Source organism: Schistocerca americana, chromosome 3 (genome assembly GCF_021461395.2).
Source record: "Schistocerca americana isolate TAMUIC-IGC-003095 chromosome 3, iqSchAmer2.1, whole genome shotgun sequence".
Taxonomy (NCBI): Eukaryota; Metazoa; Arthropoda; class Insecta; order Orthoptera; family Acrididae; genus Schistocerca; species Schistocerca americana.
The window spans coordinates 646,321,618-646,343,213 of record NC_060121.1 but is presented as its reverse complement, the minus strand read 5'-3'; the positions used below and the strand labels follow the sequence as shown (position 1 = coordinate 646,343,213).

Below are 21,596 nucleotides of genomic sequence, written 5' to 3'. Positions count from 1 at the left end.
AGAATTTTGAAGAGGTAATTTCATCCTAATGGATGCACAATGATCTCTTTTAACAGTTATCAAAGATGATGTTGATGCACTACAGAACTCACTGAAAAATAGCTGATGTGTAATACCAACATGCAGAGGATTTATTTGGTATTTATTTGGTCTATATATACATGCAGTCCACATCCTTCTGCAACCTTAAGTCATTATGGACACCACACCCATAGATTGGAAACTGATGGCATGTGATGGAAAAAAGATCAAATATTAAAATTTTGTATCTTTATGTATAAATACCATTATCGCAAATAAAGGAAACTGGTTTTATTAGTATTGTACATGAATAATTTTGCAAATAGGAAGTTGATGAGATAATGTACTAAAAGTTTTTTGTGTGTGGCATGAGGGCTCAAACACTTATCCATGTCTTTTCCAAGCAGTGTGTTATCAATTGTGTTATTACAGCTCACGGTGCATACTGACTCAAAGCTTCAACTTACTGTTAGACTTCTCTACACCCTCAAACTCTGCAGAAACGTTAGAAACTTTCTCATGTTGCTGAGGACCTAGTACTCCTGAGAGCAGAGAGAGAGAGAGAGAGAGAGAGAGAGAGAGAGAGAGAGAGAGAGAGAGAGAGAGAGAGAGAGAGATAGCTCCAACATTCACAACTCAGCTGAAAGTAGAAGAATGAGTTTTTATGGGCATGGGCAGTTACATAAAAAGATCACTGATTAATTTCATAAAATGAATTGATAACAGCTTAAATCATTTTGAAACAATGAAACATTTGAGGGTGTTGCTGCAGCATACAGAGTCATTTTTCCACTATGTATAAACTATTGGGATTGATTGATGAGAGGATATGGAACAAAACAGATCTTTAAATTTATGTCCAGAAATGCATGGTTTCCATGCTAGAGACCATTTATTCAATTGCGCTACATTACAGACATTGCAGTCTAATACGCACTGTACCATGCAGCCACAGTTACAGTATGCATGGTTTCCTCGTGTTCCTCATACGTCATGCTCTAGTGCCCTCTCCTGTCATAGTAACTGGTAATGCCATGTACAATTCACCTCTATTCCTTATTCACCTTGTAGTGGATGTGATGTAGCATTGTCCACAATGGTTCCATATTCGAATTGAGAGCTTGCCGACATGGTGTTTACTTACAGAAAGCCAGATGGCAACAGGCAGCGGGCAGCAAGGTTGTTTTAGGAGACCTATCCTCACCAACAACAAAAACCAAAACATTCCATGTTTGCAACAATGTTTCACTGTTTGTCTCAGGCAGGGTTATTTCAGGAAGCAGGAAATCATGAAGGACATACCTGAAATGTTCGGACACCAGACTTGGAGGAAAATGTATTTAACACTGTGGAAGGTGACCACCATGTCAGTACCGGGCAGCTGACCCACTAATATAGGGTAAAGTCAGCCGACTGTATGGAACATTCTCCATGACAATAGTTAACAACCTTACCACTTACAGCATGTACAGGGCTTACTAGTGACAGACTTTCCACATCAGGAGCAGTTTTGTCACAGATTTCTTCAACAGGCAATGATGATTCTGGGATTTGTGTCATCCATCCCATTCACAGATGATGCCACCTTTACACGGAGTGGTATCTTCAACTTCCATAACAGTCATCTGTCAGAGAGCATGCAGAACCCCCATGGTATGGGAACAGTGAATTATTAGGATTGGTGCAGTCAGAATGTGTGTGCTGGGATAATTTGGACTGTATTTTGGGACCAGTCTTCCTTCCATGCTGCCTAACCAGAACTATCATTGTTTTATGCAAGTGACTTTGCCTCCTCTGTTTGAATAAGTGTCACTGATGATTCAAAGGCTTATGTGGTGGCTACATAATGGCGCTCCAGCACCCTTCACCATTAATTCTGGACACATCTCAATCATGTCTTCACTGATAATGGATTGGACAAGGGGCTCCAGTTGCATGGCCTCCCAATTCACTGGATCTCTACCTGTGCAATTTCTGGTTACAGGGCCATCTCAAAAGTATCATGTGTGCAGAGCCCATTCCAGATGTGGAAACACTGGAGCATTCATGCTGCCTTTGAAACTGTTCGGATGCAGCCTGGCCAAATCGAACATTGGAAATGGAACATGCTACAGCACATACACACATGCGCTGAGGCACATGGAAACCATTTTCAACACATACTGTAACTGTGGCTGCATGGTAGAGTGCATATTAGACTGAAGTCTCTGTAATGATGTTTGACTGAATATACGGTCTCTGGCAAGAAAACCATACACCTCCAGACATAAGTTCATTAGACCTTTTTTGTTCTGTATCCTCTCATCGATCAATTGCTAGTGTTTGTACACCATGGAAAAAATCACCCCATATGTGTGACGAAACATGACTCTGATTCCAGTATAAAGCACCAGCATGCAGGCAAGGGGTTGGTGTGGTATTTGTATCTTTCTGACATGCAAGTGGTAATTGTGCAAAAGTGAAATATGGTGATGTTATTACAAAATGTGTCCAAACAGGACCAATGTGCTGTTATCTTCTTGGCTCTGAAGGACAAGCTCTGCTAGATATCCATTGGAGAATGAAGGATGTGTATGGCTAGTATGTCTGTCGAAAACCACCATTGTGGAATGGTGTGCCAATGGTTGCTGGTGCTTCACAATAACATACATCCCCTTACTGCAAATGTCGTAATGCAGAAGTTGCACCAACTCAAGTGGGATACACTTAAGCACCTACCTTATAGTCCTGATCTCTCCCCATGCAATTACCATGCCTTTAGTTCCTTAGACAAAGCCTTTAAGGTTTGATGATTGCTGTTGGAGGAGGATGTGCAGCATGTATCTAGAACTTCTTCATGCAGCAGGACACAGTGATTTACCACTGGGTATTTCCAACCTGGTGCATCAGTCGGATGATTACCTCAATGTTCATGGCAATTTTGCCTGATTGGCATACTGACTCTGGTCTTTCAGGCCTTGTAATCTCCCCCTCCTTCCAATTCCTGCTATTGTCTAAAATAAGCAAAGTCTTTTCTGAAGATTGGGGAGGAGTAAGATTACAATAAACTTTTTAGTTTACTTATCTTTTCTTGTAGAGTTGGCTCGAGTTCTTCTTGCCCAAGGATCTAATTCATGAAGCTGAAATTGTCACATTTTTGGTCCTCATAGCTGAACTGATCTAAATAATTTTGAAGATTGTTGCTGCAGAATTTTTGTTTTTACTTAGTATATTTTGTATCATTTAGTATATCATACAGTCTTTTGAATTACACATTAACAGACCCAAAATTACATTGTTCACCAAAAACACAAAAATACATCTGATCATCTCAGAGGCATGCTTACTACTACTTCACTCTGGGGTAATAACCATATTCCAAAGGGTTTACAATTTTTCTTGACTAATGAATTTCTATTAATTTCAATTATTATTTCATAAATTAATCCAGAAATAAACATGGTAAACAATACTATATTGTGTAATTAATGATAGAAATTTTAAATGTGCCAAATAATTTGTAATTTCAAATATTTCTTTAAAAAAACACAATTTTAACTGTATATTCAGAGCTAGTACTTGTCGATTGTAACATTTAAAATAAAGTAATTCCTTTTCATAAATTTTAGCTTGAAATATAACATACTGTGTATAAAATTATATGAAATATTTCAGAAAAGCAACTGAGATCATATTGACCTGTCCAAAATTCAAAAAATATTACTGGTATCAACAACTACTGTTGAAGAAAAGTAATGCTAGATGAGGATGTCTCATTACAATATCCCTCTCACATAATGTGGAAACAATGTGTTTACAATATTTTGTGACCTACTATAAGGTTTGCCAAATGGGGTACAAAGGATTCCAAAAGATAGAATATAGATGTATAGAAGTATACATTGGAGGAAAAATATCTACTATACAAGTCACAATCTATAAATGTGTGAGGACATGGCATTCAGATACTCAGATCTGTGGAACATTCTGTCTCAAGACAAATGATACAAAGTCAAAACTACACTTTACAACACAAGTGCAGGGGCAATGCAAATTACTAGAATTACAGATTGCAGGTTTATGTCTATAAAGTCACACCTTCAAAAACATGAAAAGAGAAGAAAAAAATTTCAAATACTAAGTGTACAATGAGTGAGCCAACTCAAAAAACTCACGACGATGGGTACAGACTAGAAGAATATACTCAATCATGAGTAGGAGTATAGCACAAAATCAATTTGTCACATAAACCACAATAGATAAGGATATGTCGGCTCATGCAAGGAGAAAATAATGAAAAAAATATTACGCCCTATGCTTACAATGTGGGGACCAATCCAGGAATCCAAAATACAATGGGTAAACACCAGCAGAAATGTTTCAACACAATAAAATGAATCAAGTTCATAATCATATACAAACAAGTTCAATCATATGTAAAGAATAATTAGAGGAAGCATCTAGCCTCAATCAATAGTTGTGCACTCTCCATGAGTACACACTCACAGTCATGATGACCAGGAATACCCAGGAATTAAGCATGAGTTTGCACACAATTCAAGTTCCAATAAGATACTCAGGATAAATACAAGTTGTGATGTTCACATTCTTTATTTCATCATTGCTTGTCCTTGGTGTCGACGTACTGTATTGGTACACTGGCTGAATCATGGGGGTAGAAGTTCAGCACTGACTACTTTAAATGATGTAGCCGACAGGTGCACATTTGCATTTCACAGTTCTTTACTTTCATTGTTCACAACCCGCCAATAATACACAGTTATATGGGCAGTGCACTATTGTTTCACTTTCGATAAGCCTCATTAATAGGTTGCAGGCAAACATCCACACACTGCTACAATAGTTTACTGTTGAATATCTATGAGCAGTAAAAACCTAACCACACATTTAACAGTCTTCCAAATAAATTCAACAGACACTGTCATTGTTTTAACACATCTCCTAATTGTGTTACACTTATTTCACAGTTAAGCTGATGCATTGTTGTTGTTATAACCAATACAGGTTTCTTGTCTGAAACTCGGCTGGGGACTGACTGTTGTGGGCTCAATAATTGGGCCTTTATATATCCACACAATAACAGATACTAAAACTATATACTGTTCGAAGTTAAAGTTACAGAAATTACAATTAAAACATAACTCATTCAATTAACTGAATTCATCGAAAAATTCTGTCTTTTTAACAGTTTCTTCTACTACAAGAATTAGGCCGAATATTTGTTTAAATGATGAAATTAACAGATATCATTATGTAAACAATACTTTTGACAAAACTGTTAATTATTTTGGATTTAATTAAGGGCTGGCTTTGCTAACATGTTTTTGAATAGATCCAAATAATGGCTTAAAGAATGCTATTGTTTTGTCTCCCAAATGTTTATAATTAGCACAGAATTTATATTTGTTTATAAGTTAACAATTACTGATTTCACCCTATAATGAAAGATACTAACTAGTAATAGTCAAAATAAATTAGGAAATTCATTACATAGATAAAACTAAGCACACAATTAGATCTGTTGTTATATTCTTTAAAACTGAGGGCCAACCTTTCTCTTTCGTGAAAATCCAGATTCTACTCATGTATGTTAATCACAATTAGTCAGACATGAAAAAATTAATTTTAAGGAGGCAAATGGCAAAACAAGAAGGGATATAAACATATCCCAGCTTGCTTTGTCACAAGGTAATCAGAGTCATAAATAGCTTTGAATGATAACATAATCAAGTAGCTTGAGGACCAAAATCAGTATGTGAAATCAGAAATGTATTCATCCTGTTATCAGTCTATACTCGATGTATGATTACAATCGTAAATGTCTCCCACACCATTTGCTAACTGTTCACACAAACTAACCTATGTAAATAGAAGTCTAGAAGAATCATTTACAATCGATGAAAAAATGAGATGACTATCTATGAAACATCAGTTTTCATCAAACAATATATCAATAGACACCCAGATATCTTATTAAAAATTGAATATATATATACACACAATACAAGGCAAAAATCTGACCTTCATATGAAACAGGTGAGAACATCATTGTGCCAAAAAGGCACACTACATACTGGGATAAAGATTTTCAATAATCTACCTAAACATATTAAATCAATAGGTAAACTCTGTAGTTTTAAGGCTGAAGTAAAGGCATATTTAATTGATCATTGCTTTTGCAGTCTTACAGAATATATAAAAGCCAAACAACAAAAATAAAGATGCATAATAATATTCTACTTTGTATGCTGCCTGTAATATTTGTTGTATTTATGAATCTGTGCCAAATTACTTCAATATCTAATCCTTAGGATTGCAATACAAACTGCATTTTATCTTGTAAATACCTAACCATGTCCAATATCCTTGCATATATTCTATACATATAGGATTTGAAGCACTAAATAAATAAATAAACCTAACAGTACCTAAATTTATCAGATTCTGATAATTATGTACAACATGGTTCGTAAAATGTACTCTTGAACTTTTTAAGTTTTCACATTTCTGTGTCGAACGTAACAAATCAACAGTAATCATAATGTATTGGGAAATTAAATGCCCTACTTGAAAAAAACATATATTTATGTGGAATAACACTGTCCATAGCAATGACTACTTTTCTAAATAGTTCCACGAATTCTTCATATAAGAAAATTTCTTAGCTAACAATTTACAAATTTCAGTCACGAGACTGATGTAGTTGATGGATGCTTGAGTGCATTACCCAGCACCTATGATCTCTTGTAAGTTGACTGGACCAACAAGGGTGCAGCCATACAGGAGTATGGGAGTGGATCCATCAACATCTTTCAGTTTCCTCCCTAGATTTCTCATCACATGCTCCAACACATAGGTTACTTCCTATCTAGCATTCACATCAAATCTTGAAATATTGTTTTGTGTACTAAGTATGTTGTTCAATACCTCCCTCACACCACTTGGCATATGTTTTGCCTATCTATTTTGAAAAAATAAGTATACAGGGTTCATGTCAAAAGGGATTAAAAAGTGTTCACATATATGGTACGTTAATAAACAGTGCTAAATGCAATGGAAAAAAGAACTAGTAAGGTAATATTCACAGATATACTAAAGATGACCGAGCGAGGTGGCGCAGTGGTTAGCACACTGGACTCGCATTCGGGAGGACGACGGTTCAATCCCGTCTCCGGCCATCCAGATTTAGGTTTTCCGTGATTTCCCTAAATCGTTTCAGGCAAATGCCGGGATGGTTCCTTTGAAAGGGCACGGCCGATTTCCTTCCCAATCCTTCCCTAACCCGAGCTTGCGCTCCGTCTCTAATGACCTCGTTGTCGACGGGACGTTAAACACTAACCACCACCACCACTAAAGATGTCTCAAAGTAACATTTACTTAGCAATTAGCAGATTAGAAGAAATTATCTACAAAAGCAAGACAAGTTGGACTGTACTGAGGCAGCATTCAACAAATGCCTACAAAATGAGATATGGACCATAATCCACAATGTACTGACATAAGAATTCTGTGTTTAACATATATATGGGTTTAGTTTGCACATATGAAACTTTAAGATACTATTCCTAATATTTACATTATACATGAATAAAATGAGTTTTCACTCAATTTACCACAACACCATGACTTTTCCCAAAAGAGTTCATGACAATTAAATTTAATTGTTCTCTGCAGAGTACACAGTAATAATAATAATAATAATAATAATAGTAATAACACCAATAGCATTCTAAAATAAGAAATTTATTACTAGACATTTAATGGCATTGTTCCATTCCAAACCTGTAAAAGGATCTACTCATTCAGTCACAAGGCATATACATATCAAATTCTAAAGCACAAATCTATTACATAACAATTACAAAGTTGTATGAACCTGTAAATATAGTGTATATTTTCTTCCAGACTAGGGAGCACTGAGCACTCATATTCAAAGGTCTTGTCTTCTCTACTTAAAGTTAAAAGTACCTCAGATTTTACCAATTTGCTTTGTTTACCTGTAGATCCTCGTATCTTTACACCAACAATGGACATTTCCACAAAATTCTTACTATAATTGATCTTGTCTCTAAGTTTTTGAGATGTACCATTAACTGGGCTACCTGTATCAATCAAACAGATCCCTTCCACTGATCTGTCTTAATTTTAATGTAAGGACACCCGAAATCTAAATCATCCTCTCTGTTGTCAGACACTTCAATTTCATCAAATGCTCCATGCACACTGTCTTCACAAGGTTTTATCAACTTTATAGGTATCATAACATTACCTGGATCACTCATGTAGTGGGTAAATATTGAACACAATGACCAGATTCCATAGCACAACTAATATCACTTGTTACAGAAGGAACACAAAACACATTGCTTTCAAAATTGCACTTCCTGCTTAGAACCTCTTTCCTTTAATTCCACCAATTGGGATACAAGTTCCGACTAACCATAGCTAACTTATTCCAGAATGTGCCTTTATCCATGTTGTCATCAATCTGGTCCCAAACAAACTTCAAAAAGTTTTCACCTTTATTCTCCAGACTCACAGATACCTCACCTTTACTGTTTGGATCTTTACTCTGTATGACATTAAATAAAAACTGTTTTGACTGGACTGGTACTCCATGACCCTCACTTACGACACCACGTACATCACTTACCTTAGCGGTATTGTCAACATCATTTACAACTAATTCTGTAACTTCATTATTCTTAAACTCCACAAATACCTGATACTCATCATCATCATCATCATCATCATCATCATCATCATCCAAAATTACTTCATCAATGACATCACTGACAACCCAAGTCTCATCTCCATCAAAGTTACTTCACCTACATTAATTTACAATAAGCTGACCTAGTTCAGATCCAATACAATCATCATCTGATTTCCATACATGAATTACACTGTTTTCTGCCCAAGAGAAGAAATCATTAGTATATACTACATCAAAATTCTCACTACTCTCACATTCTGGTTTGTGATTAGCACCTACATCAATATAATTAACATAATATCCCACAATTTTTGATCGAAACATAAAATGAAAAATCTGATATTCCTTCTGTTCAACTTCAGATACATGTACGATATCATTAACAATGCTATTATTGTCTAATTGCAAATGTAACTTGATGTCCTGTTCTTGTTATGTTTCCTCACCCAAAACTGTGGCCATTCATTGAGGTGAACTGCCATTTCCCAAGTAGTTATTTCTATGATTGTTTCTTCTATTAAAATGCCCATGGTTGTCCCCATTATTCCTATCCTGCTAATGTTCAAAATTTCTACCTTTATTCACACTTATGATCTGGATAGAAGAGGAGGTATTGAATAGGATTGGGGAGAAGAGAAGTTTGTGGCACAACTTGACTAGAAGAAGGGATCGGTTGGTAGGACATGTTTTGAGACATCAAGGGATCACAAATTTAGCATTGGAGGGCAGCGTGGAGGGTAAAAATTGTAGAGGGAGACCAAGAGATCAATACACTAAGCAGATTCAGAAGGATGTAGGTTGCAGTAGGTACTGGGAGATGAAGAAGCTTGCACAGGATAGAGTAGCATGGAGAGCTGCATCAAACCAGTCTCAGGACTGAAGGCCACACAACAACAGAAGTTACCATTATATTTGTTTCTGTGATTACTCCCATTGTGATTTCTATCATGCCTATTATTGTGGTGCATGCTTCTTTCTACTGCTCTATCCAGCCTGTCAACATATTGTAAAAATTGTTCAAGACAATTGTCAGGTCCATTTACAAAATCTCACTGCAACTTTTCTGGTAATCTGTCGAGTGCATCAGTCAAGGTCATTTCGTCAAATGGTTTGTCAAGAAGTGCTAATTTTTAAGTTGGTTCTTACAAAACTCTTTCAAAGTGCCATCCCTATTCCTTTAATTAGGACAATTCAAAAATTCAGTTTTGATTCTCCCCTGTTCAGCTTCCGACCAAAATTTATTTAAAAAACTTTTCTTGAAACTATGATATGTTTCCCACTGACTTAAATTTAAGTTTACCCATGACAAAGCTTTGCCTTCAAGAAATCTTTGAACAAATTCTATTTTTTGATTGTCATTCATGTGTGACACAAAGCTGTCTACAGTGGTGCAGAAAATCCACTGGATGTAAATTATCTGATGGCAAACTTTTGATAGGCATGTTGGACCACACAATACCATTGTTTGCACACATATTTTTGTGAATACAAATTTCCTGAACTGCTGAAATTTTTTGATCTAAAATAGTTACATTAGTTTGCATGTTTTTTCTACATTTAAAATTTTTTGTTTTAAACTGACAATATTTTGTTGGTTTTTTTCCACTATGGACTTCTGTTAAACTCTGATGTCATCATCATTCTTTGATTGTTTCACTGACCCAGCTACAAACTCATTTTCCAGAACAATAAATTTATTTTCTAAAATATCAAGTTTTTCATTCACACTTTTTAGCCCCGCTGACAACCCATTTTTTAACTCTGAAACTTGATTAATAAGTTGATCTGTCTGATCTTGTGCTCTGTCCATTTTGCTGTTGTTTTCAGTTCTTATTTCAGTTAACTGATCATTAACTGCCCTAAATTTGCTATTGTTATCTGTCTTCATTTCCTCTAGTTTTGCTAAAATTAATTGCAAAATATCAGTTTTTACTATTTCTTTACAGACTGTGATTTCACTGCAGCTTTCATTTCTACCACACTTTTGCTTTCATCCTTATTTATTTTGTGAACAAGCACATGAGTCCACAAACAAATTAACTTCACACATAGTTTGTACTTACCTTTCCTTTTGATGCCCATGGTTGCAGTTGTAAAGTCCTCTTCACTTTCATTCTATCCAGTCCATCATTATTGGTAGTAAATCGTCACTTTTTACACCATGTGACCAAAAATTTATTCGTACATAAATTTCAAAAATCAAAAAAATAAATTACTTTCTGCAACAGACAAAACTTCATTATTAGTCAATTAATCCTGGATGAGCCCCCGTTTGTAATCTCCCCCTTCCTTCCTAATTCCAGCTATGTCTACGCTAAGCAAAGTCTTCTCCAAAGATTTGAGAAGAGTAAGATTTCAACAAACTTTTTTAGTTTAATTATCTTTTCTTGTAGAGTTGTCTCCAGTTCTTCTTGTCTAGGGGTCTGATTCATGAAGCGGAAATTCTTACATTTTATGTCCTAATGGTGGAACTGATCTAAGTAATTTTTGTTTTTATATTAATATATTTTGTCACATTTTAGTATATGATAGTCTTTTGAATTTTCACATCAACAAGGCTGAAATTACATTTTTCACCCAAAATACAAAAATACATCCAATCACCTCAGAGGCATGCTTACTACTACTTCACTCTGGGGTAATAACCGTATCCCAGAGGGTTTACAGTTTTTCTTGACAAATGAATTTCTGTTAATTTCAATTATTATTTCATAAATGAATCCAGAAATAAACATGGTAAACAACACTAGATTGTGTAATTAATGGTATAAATTTTAAGTGTGCCAGATAATTCATAATTTCAAATGTTCCTAAAAAGAACAACTTTAACTGTACATTCAGAGCTAGTACTTACTGATTGTAACATCGAAAATAAAGTAATTCCTTTTCATAAATTTTAGCTTGAAATATAACATATTGTATATAAAATTATTTGAGATATTTCAGAAAAGCAGCTGAGATAATATTGACCCGTCCAGAATATGAAAAATATTACTGGTATCGACAACTATGGTTGAGGAAAAGTAATGCTAGAGGAGGATGTCCTATTATAGCCTTCAAACTGAAACTTTTTGATTGTCCCTTATATTTTGGTTTTTAAATCACACCAATGTTCATTTCAGACTTTGATGGTGACACTTTCCTCAAGAAATCAGATCTTATCAATGTCATAAGAAGATTAACAGGTATCAATACTCTGGAATTCAGAGATTTGGAAACCGTAGCAAATAATGTAAGTACTGTTTTATTTACTTAACATCAGGTGCTGAACGTTTGATGTATTAATCCCATCAAACACAATCAACTGAGAGCACTCAATGAATTTTGGTGTATGTAAACAGAACAGTAGATTTAAATAGAACTGAGTAGTATATAGGCATATATTTGTAAGCAAGAAGTTAAAAATTATACCTGTACAGGTGTGTTCAAGGGGGTGGTGGGTGGGGGTTGTGGGAGGGGGGGGGGGGGGGGGTGGAGGGAGCTCTGCAACTATGTGCAGTGTACTATGTTAAACTTCTTATAATAAATGAAAAGAAAACTGGTGCTTGTTCTACCAAGAACCGACGGAAGATTTTGTTAACATGTTAAACTTCTGATTTATGTGGCTGTCTGCTGCCCAGTGTATCCTCAACACTGTGTGTAGTTGTCTTCACTCATCCTATTGTTTGAATGACATGCAGAATTTTCCATTATCATTATCATATAATGAGCAGATTACTGATATGTACAAAGTCTGATCAAAAAATACATAGAATTTTCATCTTTATGTAAAAATTCAGCTTTGTTCATTGATATTAAATTTCTCCACTTCAGGCTAGCACTCATCAAAGAAAATACTTTTGTGACAGTATATTTTCAATCTTTGATGCACTTCTGTGTCACAATCATTCATGAACAAACAATATTTTGTTTAGATCTTTACTGATTCTTTGTCTTTTCCATGTGAATGCCACATTGTCCTTCCATTGTTCTGTGTAGCTCCAGAAATAAGAAGGAGTCATGGAGTGCGGTACCTAAAGAGTATGAATGTTGCAATTCCACAACAGTAGATTTTATTTCCTTTGTTACATTTTTGAGTGAAATCATTTGCAGAAAATCACTCAATAATATTTTTAAGAACATTATTTACTGTTTCTTTTATTGTTGCACATTTCTGGACTAATTACAATACTAGTGTCATATGCAAAAAGAACTCATTTATGCTTGTTGTATATTAGCCTGAATGTCATTTACATGTAGGAAACAATAATGGACCTAATATCCATTCATTGACTATACTATCAGTTTTTCTAGGAGAATAGTGTGATTCACTTAATCAGATGACTTAGATACACCACAGAAAATGCCAACTGAAGCTATTTTCCTAATTAATGCATGAAAAAATTGGTGTGTATACATGTAAATGACATTCCTCAGTTGTTTAGCTCTTCTGGAGTCCAAACTGTGATTTACTTAGCATATTATTGTTGCTTAGGTGGTGTAATATTCTAAAACACATTAACTTGTCAAAAAGTTTGGAACACGATACCACAGTGAAATTGGTCAGTAGTTACTGACATCTCTTCTATTACTTTCTTATGGAGGTGTATAACAATGGAATATTTCAGTCTCTTTGAAAAAAATACTCTTAGCTAGTGATGCATTATCTGTTTCAGAAAGGACATTGCTTATTTTATGGGAACAAGTCTTTGGAACACAACAAAATTCAGAAGAGCTTTCATTTTTGAGAGAATATATAATTTTCTTAATTTCAGAAGAAATAGGTGAAACATCCATACTACTGAATTTTATGTGAGTCACATTTTTTGACATCCTACTTTGATTTTGCTCTTGAACTGATTGCCCTTATATTTTCCCCCACATTTGAGAAATTATTATTAAACATACCTGCTACCTGTGACAGATCATTTATAGCCCTTCCATTTAAGTCAAAAGTGATGTTATCCTGTTCTGTAGCTTGTTGTCCTGTCTCTCATTTCACTGCAGCCTATACAGACTTACGTCTGTTGTTGGCTTACATATTTCTGACATAATGTGCATATTCTTTCATTTGTAATACCTTTCTGGCACCTTACTTGTTCTTGTCAACAGATGCAATTCCGTTTTACTTTCATGAGGTGATTTAATCCCTTTAGTGATGACTGTTTGGTGTCCCTTTCTGATTAGTTTATGAGGAAAGCTATTTTCAAATAATGGTATTAATTTAGCATGGAATAAATTAAACTTTTTGTCAGAGTTTAGTCCACTAAAATTTTCAACTCAGGTTGTCTATTGTAAACTATTCTTAACCCAGATTGTCTCCTATAGCTTATTCTTAAAAGTGATTTTCCTGGAGACATTAATTATTCTGAATGCCACCGTGGAGAATGTAATCTTGTTTATCCTAAATAACTGAGCACCATGATCACTGAGAGCATTTGTTACTGGGTTTTCTTGCTTTAAGCTACTTGAAAGATTCCTTTATTAACTGAAATTAGATTAGATGAGTACTAACTGGAAATTTAGCACACAGTTTTGCCAGATGGGGAACAAAAGAAAGCTTAACAGCATGCAACAGATGTTAATGCTTTGATGTGCTAAACATTGTATTCCTAAAATAGAAGTAGTGAAGGTATTTTATTATTTAATCAGAAACATTACAGATGATGCCTGATGAAATGGAGGCATATGAAATGGACTACCACAACCAAAGAAAGTTTTCTCCTGCAAAAAAATTTACTGGTGTCAAAACATAATCCAAAGATTGAGAAGGAAATATCTAAATGGTTCCAAGAGATGATGATTTACAGAAATGAAACATAAACATCAAGAATTTCCAAGAACAATCTAATCACTACTTAACTTTTATATCAGCATCTTGAATAGAGTGATGGAAAATTACAGGCAGAGAATGACTACTGGTGAATCATAATATCCTTTTGCAGAGCATATTATGCAGCACAATAGTTTATTGTCACTTCTACGATTCCTTCCATCTGGACTCTTCTTCCCACCACCACTACTTCAGAACTTTTGTTCATAACTGACTCCTCATTCAATCACATCATAAGTGACATTGTTTGTGTCTAAATGCTTATAGTCAGATGATACTTGCACAGCTAATTAGCAGTATCTAGTACAATCAAAACAGTGCCTTTTGTCAAAGTAGCTGTTTCCTCATAACATACATGTACAAAGCAATCTAGAAGTAACAACTCACCTTAAAGATGACACGATGAGTTGCAGATAGGCATGACAAGAAGACTGTTATATATCTGCTTTTGGCTAAAGCCTTCTACAGAAAAGAAAAGCACACACACACACACACGTGCAACAGCTGTTGCTCCAGCCAGACAGGCCTGAGATAGCAGCAATGTGCATGTGAGATGTGGTTGCTTGCATGAATGTGTGCTTGTTTTTCTGTTCTGAAGAAGGCTTTGGATGAAGCTTATATGTAATAGTCTTTTCATCATGTCTGTCTGCAGCTCAATCTGTCATATTTACAGTGAGTAGCAATTCATCCTTTACAAAATATTGTTTATATTCCAACTTGGACTTTCCATTGTTTAACTATAATTATCACTTTCAGTAGGTTAAGACTAGCTATAACTTGTTAGCAAATTTCACAAAATATGTTGCATCTGCCTGTTAGTTCATTATTGATTTGTTACAGAACTTCTTCTGGAAAGAATCTTCAATATACTTTTTCCCTCAACTAATATTTTTAGTATTCCTTGATTTTATACTTTTTCAGCCCACTTAATTTTTAACATTCTTTGGTAGTACCACATTTAAAATGCTTCCAATTTCATTAGCGAACAAGATGGCTCTGTGGTTAGCACTCTGGACTCACTTTCAGGACGACGGTGGTTCAAATCCCCATCTGGCCATCCAGATTTATGTTTTCCATGGTTTCACAAAGCCACTTAAGACAAATGCCAGTTGGTTCCTTTGAATGACCAATTTACTTCCCGACACTTACCTAAACTGAGCTTGTGCTCCATTCCTAATGGCCTCATTGTTGATAGAATGTTGAACATTAATTTTCCTTCTTTCTGGTTTCTTTTGCTCTTGATTCTTCATAGTCGATGTTTCACTCCCAATAGTGTTGTGCTCCATACACACTGTTTCTGGAACTTCTTTCTCACTTCCTCATCAGCAGAGCTCTTTTGTTGAAGAAAGCTTTCTTTTCCTGTGACAATCTACTTCTAATGTCTTCCTTGCTTCAGCCAACCTGTGTAATTGTGCTTCATAGATGCGAGAATTCTTTCAGTTCTTCCACTGTTGTGTCATTCCACAGTTCAATATTAAACAAGTCATTCTTCTTTGTCATTCTTCTTTCTGCTACTCTTCATCTTGTCTTTGATTTGCAGTCACAAGCTGTAACCCTTCCATGTGCTCTTTGTGAAATGAAATGGTTCTTCAAATTTTATTAGTTCTGATTGGGTTTTGTAGATTATTAGTCTTCCTCTGTACTTCACTCTTGATTTTCTAAGATTGTAAACATCTTATATGGTTGTGAAGTAGCTGATTACAAGCAGTTTCCAAGGTGTGAAAAATACTAATCACAGAGCTGACAGAAAGAATTGTTTATAAACTGTTTTTCAAATATCAGTACTTTGAATATGTCTTTTGTTCATAGAAATACAACAAAAATTGATTAGAGGTCAAAGGATATTAGGAGAGGCATACAGTGTGAGGGTCTAAATGGACATTGTATATAATCACCGTAAAGAACCTTCTACAGAAACAGAGATTGCTGCACAACAGGTGTACAATAAAACATAGGGCTTGAGAGAGAGAGAGAGAGAGAGAGAGAGAGAGAGAGAGAGAGAGAGAGAGAGAGAGAGAGAGGGATGCTGAGCAAAATGAGTTTGGCTGTCAGCTGTCAAGAGAGCAATAACTGAAGCCTTAATGACTACCACCTAAACAAATTCTGTTAATATGTAAGGGCTGTTAGCGGCACCAGCATCAGTGGCCAGTATCCAGTGAATGAGACAGGAACTGAAACTGAGGGTAGCAAAGCAAAAGCTGAAGAGATTAACTACATTTTCAAATGTTACTATACAAAGGAAAACCCAAGAGAATAGCCCCAGTTTAAACCTTGTACCACTCAAAATATCAATGAAATATGTATTAGTGTCAATGGTGTTGGGAAACAGCTGAAATCATCAAAACTGAACAAAGCTCCAGCCCCCAATGGAATCCCTTCCAGATTCTATACTGAATTTGCAGCTGAGTTAGCCCCTCTTCTAATTATAATCTATTGCAGATCCCTTGGGGAGAAAAAAAACCATGCCCAGTTCTTGGAAAAAAGCACAGGTCACATCCTTCTACAAGAAGGATAATAGAAGTGATCTACAAAACTACCATCGAATATTGATTTGTTGTAGAATGAGCTGAAACATAATGAGGTATCTTGAATAGAATGAGCTTCTCAATGCCAACCAGCAAGAATTTTGAAAACATTAATCACATGAAACCTAGTGAATGCTTTGGATCGAGGCTATCAGGTAGATGCAGTATTTCTCGATTTCTGAAAAGCATTTGACTCAGTACTGCATGTACGCTTATTGTCAAAAGTATGATCATATGGGGTATCAAGCAAAATTTGTGACTGGATTGAGGACTTTTTGGTAGAGAGTACACAGCATGTTATCTTGGATGGAAAGTTATTTTCAGATGTAGAAGTAACTTCGAGTATGCACCAGGGGGAATTGTGTTGGGACCATTGCTGTTTATATTGTATATTAATGACCTTGCAGACAAAATTAATAATAACATCAAACTTTTTGTAGATGATGCAGTTATCTCAATGAAATGCTATCTGAAAAAAATCTGCATAAATATTCAGCCAGATCTTGAAAAGACTTCAATGTGGCACAGATATTGGCAACTTGCTCTAAATATTCAGAAATAAAAAATTTCAAATATTCCAGAATGCTGATGATTACACAAACATTTAAAGTTCCATAATTCACAAGCATTACAAACATGATATTTCAAGAACCTTCCATCATGATAAATACTAAATTACAAGAAATAGCTGGTGGTTGAGTTTGAACTGGTGACCTGCAGCACATCAACCAGTGACACTGACCACTACACCAAATTGGCTCACTCTTCTGGAGAAACTACAACATCTTGTTTCAGAAGTTCTGAGTGGAACTGACTACAGGATCCTGGACCTAGATCTCATCAATGGTTCTCCGTACGGTGGCACTGTCAGAACCTTACACTAAGGCCATGTTCTTCATGCCTTTGACTATGATGGCCATTAGAGGTAGCTCTTCTTGTCGAAGCTTCACAATTATTGAGTGGATCTTCAGTTTCTTTGAATCTCCCATCATCAATCTACACATCTGGACTGTAGTAGGGTTGCACACAGAGGATACACATAACATTTCTGCATTTTTGTCTTCTTGATCAAGGATCTAACCTTAGACTTCACATGTGACATTCAGTAAGCAACAAAGGATATGATACAGCCCAAAATAACTTACTTTTCCCGACAGTCCAACGTTCTGCATAGGTGTAAAAATCTGTACTAATTTGCATAGGCTGTATCTCACTGGATGGTGCTTGGTGTTACAGTACTCTATTTCTTTCTCCTGCATGTCCAGTGTCTGTATGTGAGTCAGTTCCCATACGTTTTCATCCTGTTAATGATATAATTCATGTAATCACTCTGAGTACCATCTGGCTGAAACAGGAACAATGTATCCAATGTCATTTTGGCCATATGGTTGTGGAGCAGAAAGAATGGCATGAAGCCGCTAGTGTCTTGCTTCACTGTGTTACATGTGAAGGCCACAAATGGTAGTACTGTATCCCATCTCTCTGTTTGGCGTCAATGTACATCAAGAGCATATCTGCTGTTGTCTCATTAAAGCATTCTGTGAGGCCATTTGTCTAAGGATGGTAGGCAGTTGTCATCCTGAGGATGATATTACAACATGAAATTACTTCTCATACTAGTCTCAACTGAAAAAAAAACTTTTTCATGATCAGAAATCATCACACAGGGTGCTCTGTGCTTCAAAATGATGTCTACAAGGAACTTTGCAACTTCTGGAGTTTTGAGAATCAGCAAAGCTTTGGTGACAGCATAGCAGGTGAGGTAATCAGTACAGACTATTACCCATTTCCAGTGTATCCTCTTTGTAGACTTCAGGAACCTCACCAAGAGGTCAATTCCAATTTGATTCAATGGGACTGCTGCAGGTGGGATTTGTACTAGATGCCCTAGAGTTAATTGCAGCCTGGGCTTCCATTGTTGGCATTACTTACAGTGGGTCACATAGTGTCTAACAGATAGGCAGAGGTGGCCAGAGTGATACCTATTTCTCATCCTGTTTAGAGTCTTCACGAATCCCAAGTGACGAGATGTTGTAGTATCACAGAAATACTTCGTGATAGCAGACTATAGATGAGCTGGAACCATTATTAATTGGAATTCTCCTTTCAGTGGTTACTTCTCCTTCAAGGCTTCCATAGTTTTCAGCAGTGCTGGATCTTCCTTCGCATCAGCAGCTATGTCATTTAATGGGTTGATAACACAGATTTCATCTATGCTGCTGTGTTCTGCCAGGGGATTACTCAAAAGACAGTTGATGTCCTTGTGTCTGCATTAACTTTTGTATACCACTGTGTCATCAAACTCCTGAAGCTTTAGCACCCATCTTGCCAGTCAACCCAGCGGTACTATCAGCCAGCACAGGAAATGGTGATCTGTCACAATAGTGATGGTTTGCCAAATAAATATGGGTGGAACTTCCTAATGGTCCAAACAACTGCAAGAACTCTCTCAGTTGTATAGACTAGTTCATCTCAGTCTTGAATAGCTCTCTGGTAGTATAAACTAACATCTTTTCAGCATCTTGCTGAATTTGAGCTAGAACTGCACCTATCGCACGACCACAAGCATTGGTATGGAGTTCTGTCTTGGTATTCTCCTCATACAGTGCTAGGACTGGAGAAGTTATTGGCACTTCTTTAAAGACATAGAATGACTTTTCTTGTGCTTTCTTCTATGAACATTTGGCATCTCCCTGCTATAATTCTCACAAGGGACAAACATCAGGACAGAAGTTCAGTCTGAATTGCCAGTAGTACAAGCACATTCTAAGAAAACTTCTCACATGTGCTGAGGAGTTGAAAACTCTGTGACTGCCTGTACCTTCTCTGGATCAAGACTGATGCCATCTCCTTTCAGTAGGTGGCCTCAGATTTTTACTTTGTGGGTGGCAAAAGGACACTTTTTTTGATTCAGGCAGAGACCTGCAGTCTGAACACATTTCAATAAAATTGTCAATTCACTCAGATGTCTTCCAAATGTCTTTGAAAAATGACAGTGTCATCCAAATAGCAATTTAAGATATCAAAGAAGGTTGTCCACCATATATCTGAAGGTGGTGTGAATGTTACACAGCCTATCTTCATATCCATAATTGATATATACTTTGCTCCTTTCAAGCAGCCTATGATGTCATCAATCCACAATGTTGGATAGACTTCTTTCTTCATGAATTTGTTCAGTCATCAACAGTCAATATAAAAACAACACTACTATCCTTCTTCTTCACAAGGACCACAAAAGATGATGCAAGACTCTCTCAAGGTTAATGATGCCATCTTGCAGCATCTTCTCCACTTTCTTCCTGACTGTCTATTGCTCAGCTGATGATACTCTATATCAGTGTTGGATAATTGGTGGATGATCACCAGTGTTGGTGCTGTGTTTCACCATGGGCCACATGGTCTGCCATTTATCCATTCTGCATTTGAAAGCATCAGAAAATTGATGCATAATGGCTATCACTCGCCAAAGTTCCTTGGTCAGGCCACACCCTATTGGCAGTTCGACAGTAGCTTTATCTGTTGTGGTAGTGGAGCACAGTTCTTCATCCATGACACTAAGCTGCCATTCCTGGACTGGTGTAGCTGTACCTATGCACTTGCCAGACAACAGCCCAGAGTAATTTTTGTTCTGTGTGCTTATTGGAACAGCTTCTTCAGTATGGAGCTCTGACCTTCCACAGTCTATGACTGCTTGTGATGTCTGTAAGAAGTCCCATCTGAAAATAACATTATGACTACATACTGTTAAAATGACAAATTCGAAAGGCTATGTTCTGACACTGATATTTGTACTTGGAATACATGTACCTGTCACTGGACATGTTCCCCATTTATGACTTTCAGCACAACTGCTTTTGTATCAGAGAAAATAGTCTTCTTTAGCTGATTATGATGAATATCCAAGATCACAGAAAAGGAAAGCCCTTGAGTGAACTAGGGCCCTGGGAGGTTGACCATCTATGATGATGCCAGTGAGATTTCCTGACATCTGACTATTGTCTACGGAGTTTTGGTGAAGTCAGCAGCTAGGCAAGTGACTAGTACATCTGTACAGAGATGAGAATGGCTACAGCAGGCTGGAGAATGATCTCGACCCAGGTATTGTGATGGGCTTCATCCAATAAGTCAACTGTAATAACTTCAATTGACTGGTGGGAATAGGCCTGTTGTGATGGTTGATGTATTGTGTTGTAATAGTCATCAAACACTTTTCTTCTCTCCCTCAACATCTGCGTACAAATTGTCCAGGGTATCCTCAGTGGAAGCATACTAGTACATTTTCTCTGCCTTATAAATGCGTTCTTCTGCAGGACATTGTACTTGTCAGAGCAGTTGGTCATACCCGCATTGGTTTGATGCTGTGTTATCATCTGATGATTGTGGCATATGTCCAGGCTGGCAGAGTACATTCTCCATTGCAGATTCAACTAGCATTGCAGATTGGTTCTAAATATCAACAAATTTCTTCTTTGACTTCTCTATTACATCTTGAGGTATGGGGCGGACTTATGTGGCTCCT

The 21,596-nt window shown here is 36.4% G+C and overlaps 1 protein-coding gene across 1 annotated transcript in view; it reads left to right on the top strand.

The window, feature by feature from the left end:
• Positions 1-21,596, top strand: part of LOC124607001 (calcium and integrin-binding family member 2-like) — a 63,561-nt gene that overhangs the window by 10,590 nt on the left and 31,375 nt on the right. The window contains exon 4 of the mRNA XM_047139149.1: positions 11,860-11,969. Coding sequence (XP_046995105.1) covers positions 11,860-11,969 — 110 coding nt within the window. The remainder of the gene's footprint in view (positions 1-11,859; positions 11,970-21,596) is intronic.